The following is a 16,807-nucleotide window of genomic DNA, read 5'->3' as shown; positions in this document are numbered from 1 at the left end:
AACAAAAAAAAACAAACAAACTCATGACCACCATAAAAATGTTGGCCCACACCTATTTTTCATTGTTCCTCCATAACAGGCTCATTTCACTGGAGTCCAGATTAAAGTGCCTGTAATTAATAAAGAAATTGCTTATCACAGCTTGTGTGTTGCTGCAAAACTTTAAACTATTCCAAAAATATAACTCTTAATTAGTGTGCCTTTTCTTTTCTTTTCTTTTCTTTTCTTTTCTTTTCTTGATTATTAAATTAATTTCGCCATTCTCCATTGAAGTAACAGCAATGTATAATAGTCCGGCTATACCGACAGAACAGCAAAAACATACAAATCAGTTAGAACAAGGGCCACTTGCTCCTTAATTAAATATTCATTGGCCAGGGTGCTGAAAAATTAAATTACACATGCCATGAACACAAAAAAAATAAGGGCTTTCCAATTTGAGCATAGCAGAAAAGTTGACAAAGAAAGCACATGTGTTTTAGGCTGATAAGCCTCCGTTTGACACTGGCCCTCCTGCCATTTATTGTTATGACGGTGCATGGGTGAGAATTAAAAACAGAAAAGAAAGACATTTTAATGGGCGAAAGAAGGAAGTCTAACCTTAGACAACCGCGTCTCTGCGGGAGCCCGCGTCTCAGCTGGGGGAAAAAACTTCCATGCGCCTGTTGACCCATCGTTATCAGGACTCTGTGGAATCAAAGAGCCAATTAAAAATGATTTAGAGTGTGCTTCATTTCCCACTTATGTTAGTGAACAGCATGAGAAATATCACCCGTGTCGTACCGAAGCAGCACAGGCAGACGGGGAGAGCAGCAGACACGGACTGCCAGGAGACTGCCTAGCAACTAAAAAACAGTTGAGTTTTGTTGTAAATATTCCATGAGTAATCTTGTGTCAAATAGCAGATGAAGGTGATTCATCTTCCCAAAATATTCTTGGTTTACTTTTATCTTTTTGCCTCTTTGTGCCTGAACACCTCATGCATTAAACTTTAAAGCCACTCTGTGCAGACAGGCGTCCTGCATTAGCCTGCAAAGATATTTAATAATAACCCCATCCATCTTACGAGATAGAAGATGACCTTGTTTAACATTGTTCTGAGATAACAGTCATATGTTGGGAAGAGCTTTTCATCCCCTCTGACAATAAAGCTTGGACAGGGATGATTGCTTTTTTCGGTATGGCACAGAAATCCCTGTAAGTAGTGTTGTCAGGAAGATGTCTACAGTGAGAGGAATTGTGTCGGCTACAGAAGGACAGAGAACCTGCCTGCGCCCCTGTGTCTTGGTGGATCACATCAGTGCATTTGCTAATCTTCTGGGAGTCGAGAGATCGTGAAAGCAGCAATTTCTCTGTGGATGTACGCAGTGTTTGTCCTAGAAAGCTTGAAAGCGTGTTTTCTCAACCTTTACATTGCTCTGCCTGTGACTAACGTCTTTTCGGCGAGAGTCCCTTGAGGACTGGAGTTTCCAGAATGTGGCAACCTGATTTTCATTTATTACATAGCTCTGTGGATTGCTTGACTCTGATTGGTCAGTCCTGGTGGTCAAATGACTTCAAAATATTTAATATTTCACCATTGTCCATGCCAACATACAGCTGCTTCTCTTGTATCATGTTGCAAATTGCTTATATTTAAAATAATATAATAACATTTTTGCAGTGTTTATTTTTATAAGCAGAAGATTTAAGATGAAGGACAAGTAAGATAATAACAAATTTTTAAATTAATAGTAATTAAACGCATATATTTCCTTAAATCATTTCGATAAGTATTCTTTGCTTTGCATTGAAGTCTGTAAATTATCCTTAACATTTTTATCATGTGTAGAGAGTCGGATATTATGCATTAAATATTTATATTTATGTATTTGCCAAAAAAATGTTATAAAAAAAATGATTGAGATTGCATACATTTTATCAGTGCCCTGGAAATCAAACCTGTACTATTTGAGCTACAGGAGGGCAAAAACTGTAAAGATGTTTTTGAATGTGGGTTTATTTTTAAGGATAACAAAAGCTTGGTGGTAGAAACATTGATGTTTATGTCAGTATCTCTGCCAGTACCTGAAGTAATTTGTCATTTTCAAAGTGTGTTGCTGACAGTGACAGATGCAGACTAGTTTTTACAGGATAAAACACCTGCTCTCTATTTGTTACACCATTTTTTTCAGATTAATGATCATATTGTCTTTCACATGTCCAAAGGTAGTACTCTTGTATATAATGGATGATCTTCCCCCTTTATTAAGGTTTGTAACTCAGAGTATACAGTCACAGTACACAAACTTTGTGATAAACTGTGAACACAACAGCCATTTCTGTCTGTCTTAAGTTAGCCTTCAGTAATGTCTCTATTATGGCCTTCAACTGTAAGAAATGTCATTTCATTGCTGTTGTCATACCTTTAATACTTTCTCCTGTTGCGGTTCAGTATACAGAGACTGTTATCAAGCAATTTGTATGTTTATCCCCCAAAGCACTGCAACTGGTTGAAAGTTTAAAAAATTTAATTTATTGATTTAATTAAACCTTTTAAGTTGCAAACATTATTTGATGAGTTCTGTTGGCAATAAGGTTAATCATTACATTAGCTTAATATTGTGTGTAATTCTTACTCAAATTTCTGTGTTATTTTTCTTATTTCTTGTTATTTCTGTCTTAATGACTTTGACATTTGGGTAGTGGTTTTCTAGTTCCCAGCATGCTTTGCATAAGACTGGATAAGCAGAATAAATGTTGAAATTAACTGTTATTTACAGTAAGTTTGTGCTGAAGAGTATTGCTGATTTTGCTGACAAGTAGTGCTTGTGGTTAAGTTGAGGCTACATAAAAGTGTACACTAATTTAGTCTCAGCCTCAGATGTCATGCCCATGGACCATTGGCTGAATGTCTGATGCGTATGGCACACAAAATTGGAAACACTTCAGGAGTTTCGAAGTTGTCATCTGATTGGTTGAATTATACAGGATTTTCGGGAGATGTGTGTGTCGCATTCTTTAACGTTCCGTCTGGAAACAAAGATGCCGTAATGCCAAAACCCCCTTATGGAAGAAGAAAGCTGTCGTGTTTATAACTGGGACAATGAGCACTTATCAGGATCAACTAAACGCTGGATTTTCAAAAATATGTGAAATATGTAAAGTTCACAGCATACACTCTTTAAAATATGTCCAAGAGTTTGACACATCGGTCTGTTATTGTGGGGACATTTTCACGCCCCTAAACATGATGTGGCACAAAACAAAACATAATTGGTTGCTTTGCCTGTCAGTCATGTGGCCTCTTGGATGGTCCTTGGCCATTCAAAGCTGCCAAGGTTCACCGACCTTCTGCCATCAGTCTGAAGGTGTGGATATAACCACAACTCAATTTGTTGGAACAGCTTTTTTTTTGTTTTTGAGTAATGAGCTTTTGAAACTTTTTTTTTTGAAGTTTGTTGGTTAAATATAATTTAAATAGAAGAATTTAAGCAAACTGTTGCATTACTTTTTGTTGAGCCAAAACGTGTGGTTCTGTAGTGCTATCAGAACATGAATCTGTTTGTTTTAAGCATCACAACCACTCCGTAAGAGCAATATTGACTCATTCAGTGGTGCGGCAGGATTATGTGGTATGTTTGTTGGATTAATGACAGATGGGTGGAATGTGTTTGGGATCTCATTCGAAAACAGCAATTCTGTTTGTGGTGCAGAGATCAATGTTAATTTTGACAGCAAGTTTTGATTTAGTTTTAGTCATAGTCTTAAGTTAGCCTTCAGTAATGTCTCTATTATGGCCTTCAACTGTAAGAAATGTCATTTCATTGTCATACCTTTAATACTTTCTCCTGTTGCGGTTCAGTATACAGAGACTGTTATCAAGCAATTTGTATGTTTATCCCCCAAAGCACTGCAACTGGTTGAAAGTTTAAAAAATTTAATTTATTGATTTAATTAAACCTTTTAAGTTGCAAACATTATTTGATGAGTTCTGTTGGCAATAAGGTTAATCATTACATTAGCTTAATATTGTGTGTAATTCTTACTCAAATTTCTGTGTTATTTTTCTTATTTCTTGTTATTTCTGTCTTAATGACTTTGACATTTGGGTAGTGGTTTTCTAGTTCCCAGCATGCTTTGCATAAGACTGGATAAGCAGAATAAATGTTGAAATTAACTGTTATTTACAGTAAGTTTGTGCTGAAGAGTATTGCTGATTTTGCTGACAAGTAGTGCTTGTGGTTAAGTTGAGGCTACATAAAAGTGTACACTAATTTAGTCTCAGCCTCAGATGTCATGCCCATGGACCATTGGCTGAATGTCTGATGCGTATGGCACACAAAATTGGAAACACTTCAGGAGTTTCGAAGTTGTCATCTGATTGGTTGAATTATACAGGATTTTCGGGAGATGTGTGTGTCGCATTCTTTAACGTTCCGTCTGGAAACAAAGATGCCGTAATGCCAAAACCCCCTTATGGAAGAAGAAAGCTGTCGTGTTTATAACTGGGACAATGAGCACTTATCAGGATCAACTAAACGCTGGATTTTCAAAAATATGTGAAATATGTAAAGTTCACAGCATACACTCTTTAAAATATGTCCAAGAGTTTGACACATCGGTCTGTTATTGTGGGGACATTTTCACGCCCCTAAACATGATGTGGCACAAAACAAAACATAATTGGTTGCTTTGCCTGTCAGTCATGTGGCCTCTTGGATGGTCCTTGGCCATTCAAAGCTGCCAAGGTTCACCGACCTTCTGCCATCAGTCTGAAGGTGTGGCTATACGAGACTAACACTAATTTGACTCCATATCCAATCCAGCGCTACCTGTTAATATATATATATCTAAATCTACAGTAAATTTAGTCGGCTAAAATCTAATAGGTTTAGTTGTAATGCATTTATTAAGCATTTCTCTAAAATTTCCAAATTCACTAGGTTTGATATTAAGGGTTTATCATGATAGACACCGATTTAACTGCGGTGACACAAAACATGCCTTTATGTTAAAATTAAATAAACCCACTGCTCATAAAGAACAAGAACATGGTCTTCTTTTCAATGAAATACCAATAGTTAAATAGGCTAATTATGCATTCTTTATAACAACTTGTTTACCATATTCTTCATTCTTTCAAGCAGACATTTATTTCTATAAATAAATTTAGATTAATCTATAGAGCTAATAAAGTGATTGTCAAGAGCAGTGAGTGATTTTTTGTCTTTGTTTTGTTGCCTTATTAACATCAATGACACAGACAATAGCAACTAAATTCTGCTGCTGTCCATTTAAAACCGAATGCTCGGATGCAATGTACACATTGGATGATACACATCCGATATTCTCCCTACTGTTTACGTTCACATCAGACGTAACCGAATGTGTTTACGTGAATACTCGTCAAAACAGACAAATCGACATCATTTTGTGTGTGTATTTCTCCATTTATGAGACGTGAAAGAGTACTTGTGCGCTGTGTGAGAGGCGCTGTCTGCGCTCAGAAAACCGGACCGAAGTTCTCTCTTGCGTCGTCAAATTTATCCATATGTCTGCTCTTCTCTTACTCCCTCCTAATGACATTTTTGAACGTTTTATGAGACGTGCAGGCAGCAAGTGTATGTTAGCTTATGTCCCGCCGGGTCATGTGCACATCTAACATTTTAACCACGCAGCAGATTCTGATGAATGAATCTCTTCCCAAATCGTCCCTCCATAACATTTTTGTCTCGTTTTAATTAGTTGACGAAAATGTCAATAGATTTTCGTCATAGTTTTTGTCATTCAGAACGAGTTTTAGTTCGTTATCGTCTCGTTTTCGTCTGTGAAAAAAATGTAAAAAAATTAACACTGGCAGAGATACACACCATCAAATTAGAAGGATTAGGTTACTGGTTACCTGTTTTGGCACCCTTAGTCATCTCGGCTGGAAACTTGAGGACTTTGAGAAATTGAAGGGGCATCAGGTTAGTGCAATAATTTTGTGCTAAGATTTAAATGAATTGTTGAATCAATTTGGCTACACAAGAGTATGTTTTTATCAAAACTCCCACACACAACGCAAAAAGCAAAGGTCTTGCAAAAAGCAAACACTTGTGCTTGTTAGTCACTGGTTGCATTTTTAACCACTCTTTGCTTTTAGTGAGTGTGAATAGAATGAACATCACAGTGGGCCTGACGCATGTCCCACAGAGGACAAGAGCTTCTGTGAGCTCAAGACCTCAGTCACAGTACATACAGAAGAGTTTGTGGAGGGCAGAACACTTCCAATCCACTGTAGCCTAGTAACTAAGGTTTTTAACAAGTGACTGGGAGCTCAGGATGAATGTTGTTGTGAATGTGGCAGACAGTTGCTCAGTTCCTCTCTGTTGTTTTCTTCAAGATTGCCGAGGTGTTGCGCTTCCTCGTCTTTTGATCTTGATTGTCATGTTCTGTTTGTTACCAACTTGCTTTCATCAGTGGATTGTGTTTTAATTTGGAAATAACAGAAGTTTTTGTTTCATTTGTTATGGTGTTGACGCATGTACAGTGGTTTGAGGTTTTCAGACACGTCCTTCCGTAATACACCTGGTAGCTCAGACAACTTGAAATTGTGAAGTATACTTTGAAGTGCAAGTGTCTGATGTTGTACAATAGTAGGTGCTATCAGTGGAATAAGGGAAGTATTGTTCTCCTTCTCAGCAGAAGGCTGGAGCCCATTGTACAGCTGGAAAGGGCACTGCGCTTCCTCAAAATGATTCCTAATGCAAGCCTGGGGCAAGGGCTTTTCATATTCTTTACTCTCGAAGAATATGGAAAAGTCACGTTGAAAGTCAGCTTTCTATGCATCATACATGCCAAAGGCAGCTTTTACACCTTACATGACCAGTCTTTCTATAGCATAGCAGTAATAGTAAAAAATAAAATGGATTATACCTGTAATTATACCTGTGATTGTAAAGCTGAATTTTCAGCAGCCATGCATTTTTTCAGGATTCCTTTTGTTTTTAAAAACCTTTTAAAAAATGTATTTAGAAATCTTAGAAAGACATTATAAATGTCTTTACTGTAACTTTTGATCAATTAAATGCATCCCTGGTGATTAACAGCTTGTGTGTGTTTGTATATGTATATATTTAGTCTCAGAGATGCTTTTGTCTGAATTTCTTTGGTGTTGAGCCTGAGGAATTATTTGAATGATGAATTATCAGGGAATGTTTGGCAGATTATCAGCATTGCTCGTGGCATACTGCATTGTAAAATCTAGAAATCTTTACAAGTCCTCATTAACAAGCTTTCCTTCTTTCTTTCATACATTTTTGTGTTTGATGTGCCTGCCAGATCTGTATAGTGTCAAACAAGAACATTTATGTTCTGTTTTCTGTCTTTTATTGATCTTTCCTCTATAAGATTGTACAATTTTCCTCAGCATCAAAGTCAAATGTTGTCAATTTGTGATTTTTTAGTGTGCAAAATTTTATGTGTGCTCTTCTGAGACACCTTAAGCCTGACAAATTATATCTTGCAATGATGCATTTTGGTAATTAACAATTACAACAGATGGTGATAGATCATAATGAATTTAAAAATACAGTAAATTGTTCAGATAAGAACGTCTGCTATATCTGAAAATGGCCTCTTCATCAATATTTTACATTTTCTACCAATGAAGGCTACCATAAATGGTGTTCATTCGTCTGTTAATTTTCTGACTCTCAAAACCTTTGGAAATACATCAGCTGGAATGTTTTTTATTCCTTTCTATTATTACAGAGTTTGTTGAAGCATTTGATCTTGTCTCACATGTTGTGCTATTTGTTGAAACCTAAATTGGTTTTAAAAAGAAAAGAGATTTACATTTGAATACAGCTTAAGGGTCCTCAAATTTTGAAGTAGTTTGTACTTACAGTATCAATGCTAAGGAATGAATAGTACTTAAGTAAAAGTAGCACCTTTTAATTTTTTTGCAGGAGAGAAAGGCATCTGTGCAAACCTCCTGTTCAATATGCTCTCTTAAACCTTTTCCTTCTCATAGAATAGTTACCATAGCAATACAGCAGGAGTTATTTCCTCTCTCCTCTGTTTTACTTGACCTCCACCAGAGGTCATCTCAGAAGAGGACCTAGATCGCCTCTGATTCTGAAGAGAGACCCCTGCATAATTTCTACTGTAGTACAGTCATGTGTATCATAGATGCATCCAGCCTCATGGTTGGGGGTGTGCGCACTGGCAGGAGTCTGGGGGAGGAATATGCTCGAGGAACATGTACCAGCCACCCACATCTCATCTGTCCACTCCTCTCATTCATCTCTTCACACCACTGTGGGAGTTTAATGAAAGTCTCAGCTTGTGCTCAACTGTATGATCTGACCTTTTCTGCTATTTCCGAATCAGCGTAGTTTCAATACTTATATTATGCTGTGCTTGTGGTTTTCACATTAATCATACCCAGTTGGTGCAGCATTCAGTCAGAGACAGATAGACAGGTTGATGAACCAATAGATTGATAGATTGATAGATGGATGGATGGATGGACGGACGGACGAAGGGATGGATGGACGGAGGGATAGATAGATAGATATGGATGGATGGATGGATGGACGGACGGAGGGATGGATAGACATTTAGATAGATAGATAGATAGATAGATAGATAGATAGATAGATAGATGAATTGATAGATGGATGGATGGATGGACGGACGGACGAAGGGATGGATAGACATTTAGATAGATAGATAGATAGATAGATGGATGGAGGGATGGATAGACATTTAAATGAATAGATAGATAGATAGATAGACAGACAGACAGACAGACATGCAGACAGACAGACAGAAGGACGGACGGATGGATGGATAGACATTTAGATAGATAGATGGATAGATGGATGGATGGATGGATGGATGGACAAACGGAGGGATGGATAGACATTTAAATGAATAGATAGATAGATAGATAGATAGATAGATAGATAGACAGATGCATAGATAGATCGATAGATAGACGGAGGGATGGATAGACATTTAGATGGATGGATGGATATACAGATGCATAGATAGATGGATGGATAGATAGACGGACGGATGGAGGGATGGATGGATGGAGGGATGGATAGACATTTAGATGAATAGATGGATAGATATATATATATATATATATATGGATATACAGAAAGATGCATTGATAGATGGATGGATAGACAGATGGATGGACAGATGGACAGAGACAGTCAGATGAATAGAAAGTTATACGGACAGATGGGTATAGAGATCGGTGGATGGATGGATAGATAGATAGTCGATTTTGAAAGTATGTAGTTTTTCACATCCCTAATGGATGGATGGCAATATGAAAGAAGGAAAAGAAATGAGTGCTCAGTAGCCCAGCAACCTGTTTCCTCAGTAACAGATATTGCCTTGTTAATCTCAGTGACATATTCACTCTTTTCACACTGCATTTGAATCAATACTGAGCCCAGCACACTTTCATTAGAAAGCAGCAGGTGCATACCAGGCTTTACTGGTGCTCCATGTAGTAAGAGAGAAACAATAACATGGTGGACAGCCGTGGCAGAAATGACCATTCGCTCCATCAGAGACGCACAGATAATGGGGTCATTTCAGTAACTCAGCATGAGAGACGAGTTGCACTCTCACTCTGCGCTCAGCATGATGTTTTCTTTGTTTTATATGTTTTTCATCATCACTACACAAACCTTTTGACCTTTTGTGTGCTTTTGTGATTGACTTTTGTTGCAAGATACTGAGGATTGAAGTGAAGGATGAAGTGAAGAATTTATGCAAGAATTAATCAATACACATCATTCATTGAACACTAAATCTTAATTTTTAACTTCAAGACATCACATGAAGCAAACACATTTATTAACAAAGGTGAGTGCAATGAATTCAATGTTACATAACTGTACAGGCTTATTCTCCCAGGCACTCCGTGTCTCACACATCTCCACTAATTTGTGCAACATTTGATCATACATATTAGCAGTGCCATTAAAATGGTACTTAGCTAAACTGAGCCTGCATTAGCCGTGAGCACTAGCTAAGAAGTGAAACTTTGATCTAACTCGGTCTCAGGGAGGAAATCTCGGGGCCCTAGAAGGCAGTTTTGCATGCATTTACATCACCAGATGCTAGGTTCACGAAACGGTCGGAAGCCAAACTTCTTGAAGCTGAAGTTTGTTCCCAGAAAGTGTAATATTAGGCCTTGGTGGTCCAAAGATAACGCCTCAGGAAATGTATTCTAGACACATCTGACAAAGATGCCTCTTCTTTGTTTTGCGTTTGGTTGTGATTCTGACATTGAGTGAGAAAGGAACAAACATTTGCTGACAGTCACAAGCGAACAACATGGTGGAGTTTGTTTGCAGCAATCTGATGGCAGTAGATTGCTGCAAAAGGTCTGTGCTGGCTTCAGTGTCAGGGTTTGTGGGTCTCCAGGAGTTGATTTCATGAAAAATACATACCTACATATACTGCTTGTGCTTTTCCTGAGGATTTTTTTCTCTCTGCTTGACGACGTCATGTCAGTCTGTCAATATCAAAACACTTTTAACTGTTGTGAGATGTTGTGAAACCCTCAAGAGACGTGTTACTGCAGAAGATTTCAGCTTAATCTCCAAGTGAATATCCAGTGGGAGGTGAGGAACTTTTTTCCCATAGTGTTTAAAGTTACCTGTGAAAAGCAGCACTGAATGTAGCCTCCCTTGACGAATACATCACACGGCTTTTAAATCTTTTATGTGCCCACAGAGCTGTTGATAAAAGCAGCCTGTACATAACAGCCCATATGTGTAGGCTATGTGCGATGTATTTGTGTTTATATACACCACCATTCAAAAGTTTAGGGTGAGTCCTTTTTTTTAATAGAAAATAATATGTTGATTCAGCAAAGATGCATGCAATTTCTATTGAATTTACAGTAATTTCAAAAGATTTCTATTTCAAATAAATTTCAAATAAATGCTGAACTTTTGAACTTTCACATTTGAACTTTTGAACTTTCACTATTTCCACAAAATGATAATAACATTGATAATAATAAGAAATGTTTCTTGATCAGCAAATCAGCATATTAGAATGATTTCTGAAGGATCATGCGACACTGAAGACTGGAGTAATGATGCTGAAAATTCAGCTTTGCCATCACAGGAATAAATCACATTTTAAAATATATTCAAATAGAAAACAGTTATTTTACTCTATTTATTTAATAAATAAATGTGCGCTAATGGAGCATAAGAGACTTCTTTCAAACATTAAAAAAATGACTCACCCTAAACTTGGTAGTATTTTTTATTTATTTATTTATGCACACTTTATAAATAAAAGGCTTACAAACTGTATATAAGATGCTTTATCTCTCAATGTCTGTAATGTTTCCCCCATCCAGTGGTGAACAGTTAATATTATTTGTGTGGAGATCATCATCATCTTGATAACACATGACAGTGTCATCCCCTAAATCATCTACAGTTTAATTGGTGTGCAACTACTGTAAACTAATTTAGTGCAAATCCATCATAATCCAAATTGTTTTCCACATTTGTTTTCCCCAAACATCAGGGAACACTGGATTGTGTTGAGCTATTTTCAGAATAGCAAGTATGCATAGAGTTATATATTTTCATGTGAAACTCTTGCCAGGAAAGCAACTTTGACATTGTTATGCGCTTATTGGATGTTTGGTTGCTAGGTAACCGTCTCTTGAAAAAGGAATCTATGACACTTTCCCTTTATATTGTTCCACTATATATATCTATATCTAAATAGATAATGGTAAGTTAGTGAATGAGTCGGTGATTCCTAAAACAGTTCTAGCCTTATTTTCTCAGCCCGAGCTGTACGTATACAGCTAACCTTCAGCTTCGAGGCCTGTGGCCAAACAGGTGCTGAATAGAGCACATGATGACACATCCTCATCCTGAACCAGAGGCATGTTCAAGTGCAAGCCCTCAACGATGTCCTCAGCTCACTAATTGTGATCTTTTGTCCATCATTGCTTTTGTCAGCAAGTATTATAATGACATTTTATGGCAAAATAGATGTAATTACAGAGGAGCAAAAAGGGTTGATTTGATCAGACGGTGAGGGCTTATAAACAATGCAGGATTTACGTACTAATCAGGCATGCCAGGTTCTGTTGAGATGTTTCTGCCAATTTCACCCTTCAGTGACAAATTATTTACTTACATTTTTTTATGCACGTTTAAGTGTGTACAGGTTTATATATCCTGATGGGGACTTAAACCTGACTACACACAGACTCATGGGGACTCGTGTCACGGTGGGGACCTAAATTGTGGTCCCCACGGGTACAAAAGCTTATAAATCATACAGAATTACATTTTTTGAAAATCTAAAAATGCAGAAAGTTTCCAGTGAGGGGTAGGTTTAGGGGTAGGGTTGGTGTAGGGCAATAGAATATACGGTCTGTACAGTAGAAAAACCATTACGCCTATGGAGAGTCCCCACAAGGATAGCTGACCAGACATGTGTGTGTGTGTGTGTGTGTATACATACATACACTAGCTTTCAAACGTTTGGGGTCTGTGTTTTTTATGTTTTTGAGAGTAGTGTTTATACCCATCAAGGCTGTATTTATTTGATCAAAATACAGTAAAAGTAACATTATGAATATTATTTTAAAATGTAATTTTAAAATGTATGTTTTCTATGTGAATATATTGTAAAATGTAGTTTAATGACAAAGCTGAATTTTAAGGAGCCATTACTTCAGTCTTTATTGTCACATGATTCTTCAGAAGTCATTCTAATGTGCTGATTTGGTGATCAGGAAGCTTTTCTTATTATTAGCAATGTTGAAAACAGTACTGCTTAATATTTTTGTGGAAACTCTGATACATTTATTTCATCGAATAAAATAGATGAAAAAATAAAAAGTTCAAAAGAACAGAAGTGGTGGTTAGTGAGTGGTTATGAACGAATCAATGAAACGCATTTGTCCGTGTTTCACTCCGTCTCGAATCGCGCTCGCGGAAAGCGCTTGAGAAACACTGTCTCTTCCGCGGCTCGGTACACTTTCAACTCGTCAAAAGAAATGATCATTCATGTTTTCATAACTGCTGGCCAAATTCAAAAACGAAACTAAAACGAAATCATCTTTGAGAGCATGGGGGCCCCTACGCATCTTGCGTATTTTGTGTATAGGGAGGTTCAGCTCTGGGCATGATCATAACACCTCTGCGAATATTCGACTGCAAGATTGGTAGTCGAATCAGGCTGCTCCTATCGAAGCATCGGATCTTCGACTATTCGGGGTCACCCCTAAATGAAACTGAAAGAGTGTCAGTAGGAGAGCGAGATACGTACTGTAAGTGATAACACAGCAAACAGAGCTGTGGGGGGAAAGCGACCTGGCATTTCAATAATGATACCATTTCCACCTGATTAACTGCATTTTTCAATAATCGTGGGTGAGAAGAGAAATATGACTGTAAGACTCCCGAGTCCTCAGTAGCATAACTGAACGTTCACACCCTGAGGCAATCAGGAAACAATGAGATGTGTGGAGAATTTCCTTATTGTCCTCATCAGTGCCAATTAGTTATCTCAATTCCACATCATTGTTTTGCAAATTTACATTTAATCAAAGTGTGTTCCATAATCTTGTCTAATTTACAAAGTATCATGTTACGACAAAGCCCGCAATTAAAAGATGTTAAGAACAATCATGAACTCGTTTTTGTTTTGGGACACCGTTTTTGTATTGCAAAAAATCAGTCACCATTTGAATGAAGACTTTAAACTCCAAATACAAGGGTTTAAACTGTTTGTGTGTGTGGGGGTCATGAAAGTTGCATAGAGCTGAGAGACCTATATAAGGAAATACTGTATGATAAAACAGACATTCCCTTGGCCGTTCTGTGGTCCTACATAAAACACAACACACACCCCACTGTGTGGCCTGTCATCTCGCCGCAGACATCTAAGCATATGCATGAAACAGAAAAAAAGTATGTCTCTGCTGAAATGCTAGTTAGATCTAGCACAAAGAGACAGGAATGACAGGAAGATGCTTTTAGCCTCAGAGTAACCTGAGTGGAGAGTTTGAGCTGTCAGCTTCAGTCAAGGGACTCGTCAGAGTTCAAGACATCTTTATTTCATTCTTATTTCACATCTCTCGTAACTAGCTCTACCTTCAAGTTCATCAGTGCAAACGTGCGCCGTCCCAATTTTAAACACCTCCTTTGATCTTTTCTCTGCAGACTGTTCCAAGCCCAGTGTCTCCAAGGGCTCCTCAGCCATGAACATGCCCCAGTCATTTGGCACTGCGATGGGTTTCTCTCTATCAGAGACCCTGCCTGCTGCCAGCCTGCCTAACGTGCCCCAGAATGGTTCGGATCAAGGATCTCTGTTAACTGCTGAAGACAGCATCACTTACTTAGCACCCATGGCAGACACGAATAAATGCTGGCCCATCCGGCCAACGCTGCGGAATGAACTGGACACATTTTCAGTTCATTTCTACATCTTCTTTGGACCCAACATCTCCATCCCTCCAGACCGGGCAGCGATATTTGCCATCAATCTAATGCCGGTGCTGGACAGCGGAGGCGTCCTCAACATGGAGCTCAAACTCAATGTGGTGAGTTGAAATTGTTTAATTCTTACCAATGGAGTTGTTTTTATCTAGTGCAAAAAAATAAATACAGTAAATGATAAATGATAAACAATATAAAAACGTATCTATTTGTATTTATTTGATAAATGCCACAAATTTTAATTGTAACATTTTTGAAATGGAATAGTTGTATGATAAGCTCTGTAGTTTTTTGTTTTGTTTTTGTGGGTGGCAAAAAAATATAATGCAGTTCAATACAGTGATGACTGAGAAACGTTCCTCAAAACCTTGATGTAACATACTCACATTTTAATGTGATTTTTCAAAAAATTATCTATGGAGAATCAAAGTAAACCAAAGACGATTCAGTCCAGTAAATCTTTAAATATTACTAGCAATATAAAATGTATTGTTACTAGTGCTGTCAAAAGATTAATCGCGATTAATCGCATCCAAAATAAAAGTTTTTGTTTACATAATATATGTGTGTGTACTGTGCATATTTATTATGTATATATAAATACACACACATGCATGTATTCAGAAAAATGTGCTATGTTTATATATTAAATATATTTATATATAATATAAATTTTGTGAATATAAATATATAGGGTACAACGGGGCTAAAGGCCCACCTTAAGAAAGAAATTGCTATTCAATATAATTGCAGAAAAAAATATACACGTTGTATTGAACATTAATGGAGCAACAGATTTTGTGTGAAAATAAATCATTCAAGTTCTTTATTTTGTTTAAAAATCTTATAAATGTATGAGGTGGCAAGGGGGGCATGGGGTAAAAGGCCCAGCTAAAATAATGTTTTTTAAGTAATGTCTAAGTTAATACTTGTTCAAAACAATCACTTTAGCAAAGTTTGTACTATTTTCTGCTTATTAAAAATATATTTTTTAAAATACAGAAACAAAATCATTTTAATAAGTAAATATTCTTAAAGTACTGAAGGAGATCCAATAATAATTACCTTTGTCTCAAAATATAGGCATTAATTTTAGCGATTCTCATTTGCTACTTAAATCTACAACATTTAAAAAAAAATATATATATTATATCAAGTAAGCACAGAATGAACTTTGCGCTGCTGCGCGCGATCGCTTCAAAGATCAGACAAATAAATACGTGCATCTTGAAAAGTTTTGGAAAGTTCTACGCCACGTTTTTGTGCCATCTAGTGGTTTAGATGAAAATAATATCAAATGCGCCTTTTACCCCGGGACGCCTTTAGCCCCGTTGTACCCTACATGTAAAAATTTTCAAAATATATACTGTATGTTTGTGTCCTCATATATACATAATAAATATACGCAGTACACACACATGTATTATGTAAACAAAAACGTTTATTTTGGATGTGATTAATCGCGATTAATCATTTGACAGCACTAATTGTTACATTTACTTTATAAAAATCAGTAAAGATTTCATAACAAAAAGACACTGTCATTTTATAATGATACTAAAGGCCTTTTACTTGCTAAAAACGGTAAAAAAAAATTGCACAACAAAAGATTGTGTACAACATGTTTTTAAGCAAAGTTTTGGAAATATATAGTGGTGTTAGACTCGTATACCGTTTTTACTTTTTCAAAAAAATTTTAACATGTTTTTACATTTTACATTTACATGCATGCATTTGGCAGACACTTTTATCAAAAACAACTTACTGTACATTGCATTCAAGGTATTCATTTAATTACTTAAGGCATTCCTTGGGAATTGAAGCCATTTCCTTGCCGTTGCTAACGCCATGCTCTACAGTTTAAGCTACACGAATACTGTACATACACTCTTTTACACTTTTACTTAGTTTATATCCAGGTAAACATTAAAAGAGCATTATTATTGTTGTTTTTTATTTTAACTTCTGAAATGTGTCTACTTTATGTTAGAACGGATTACCTTGTACCAGCCACCATGGTTCTTGTCAGAGCGAATGCATTCGTAATCTGTAATACCCTTAAATCTGTGAGGGTATTATAAATACTTGCCTAAAATCCATCACAAAAGCATGATACCTCCTCTCAAAGTGGTAGAATAGCAGAGATTTTGCTTTATTATTTATTGTCCTAAATCTTTCTTTTTCATTAACATAAATTCCTACAATTATCATCTCGCATGTCTCAGTTTACTTCAGTCGTAGAAAATTGTGGTAGTGTAGCTTCAGCAAAATATATATATATATATATATATATAATACTATGGGACCTCGTCTACATTCTG

General features: G+C 36.8%; 1 protein-coding gene across 1 annotated transcript in view; it reads left to right on the top strand.

Annotated features, from left to right (window-relative positions):
* tmem8b (transmembrane protein 8B) overlaps positions 1-16,807 on the top strand; it is a 164,937-nt gene that overhangs the window by 110,676 nt on the left and 37,454 nt on the right. Inside the window, exon 6 of the mRNA XM_016476532.1 lies at positions 14,211-14,590. Coding sequence (XP_016332018.1) covers positions 14,211-14,590 — 380 coding nt within the window. The remainder of the gene's footprint in view (positions 1-14,210; positions 14,591-16,807) is intronic.

Source organism: Sinocyclocheilus anshuiensis, unplaced genomic scaffold, assembly GCF_001515605.1.
Source record: "Sinocyclocheilus anshuiensis isolate Anshui unplaced genomic scaffold, SAMN03320099.WGS_v1.1 scaffold697, whole genome shotgun sequence".
Lineage (NCBI taxonomy): Eukaryota > Metazoa > Chordata > Actinopteri > Cypriniformes > Cyprinidae > Sinocyclocheilus > Sinocyclocheilus anshuiensis.
Note: the sequence above shows the minus strand (reverse complement) of the source record. Positions and strands in the feature narration are given on the sequence as shown.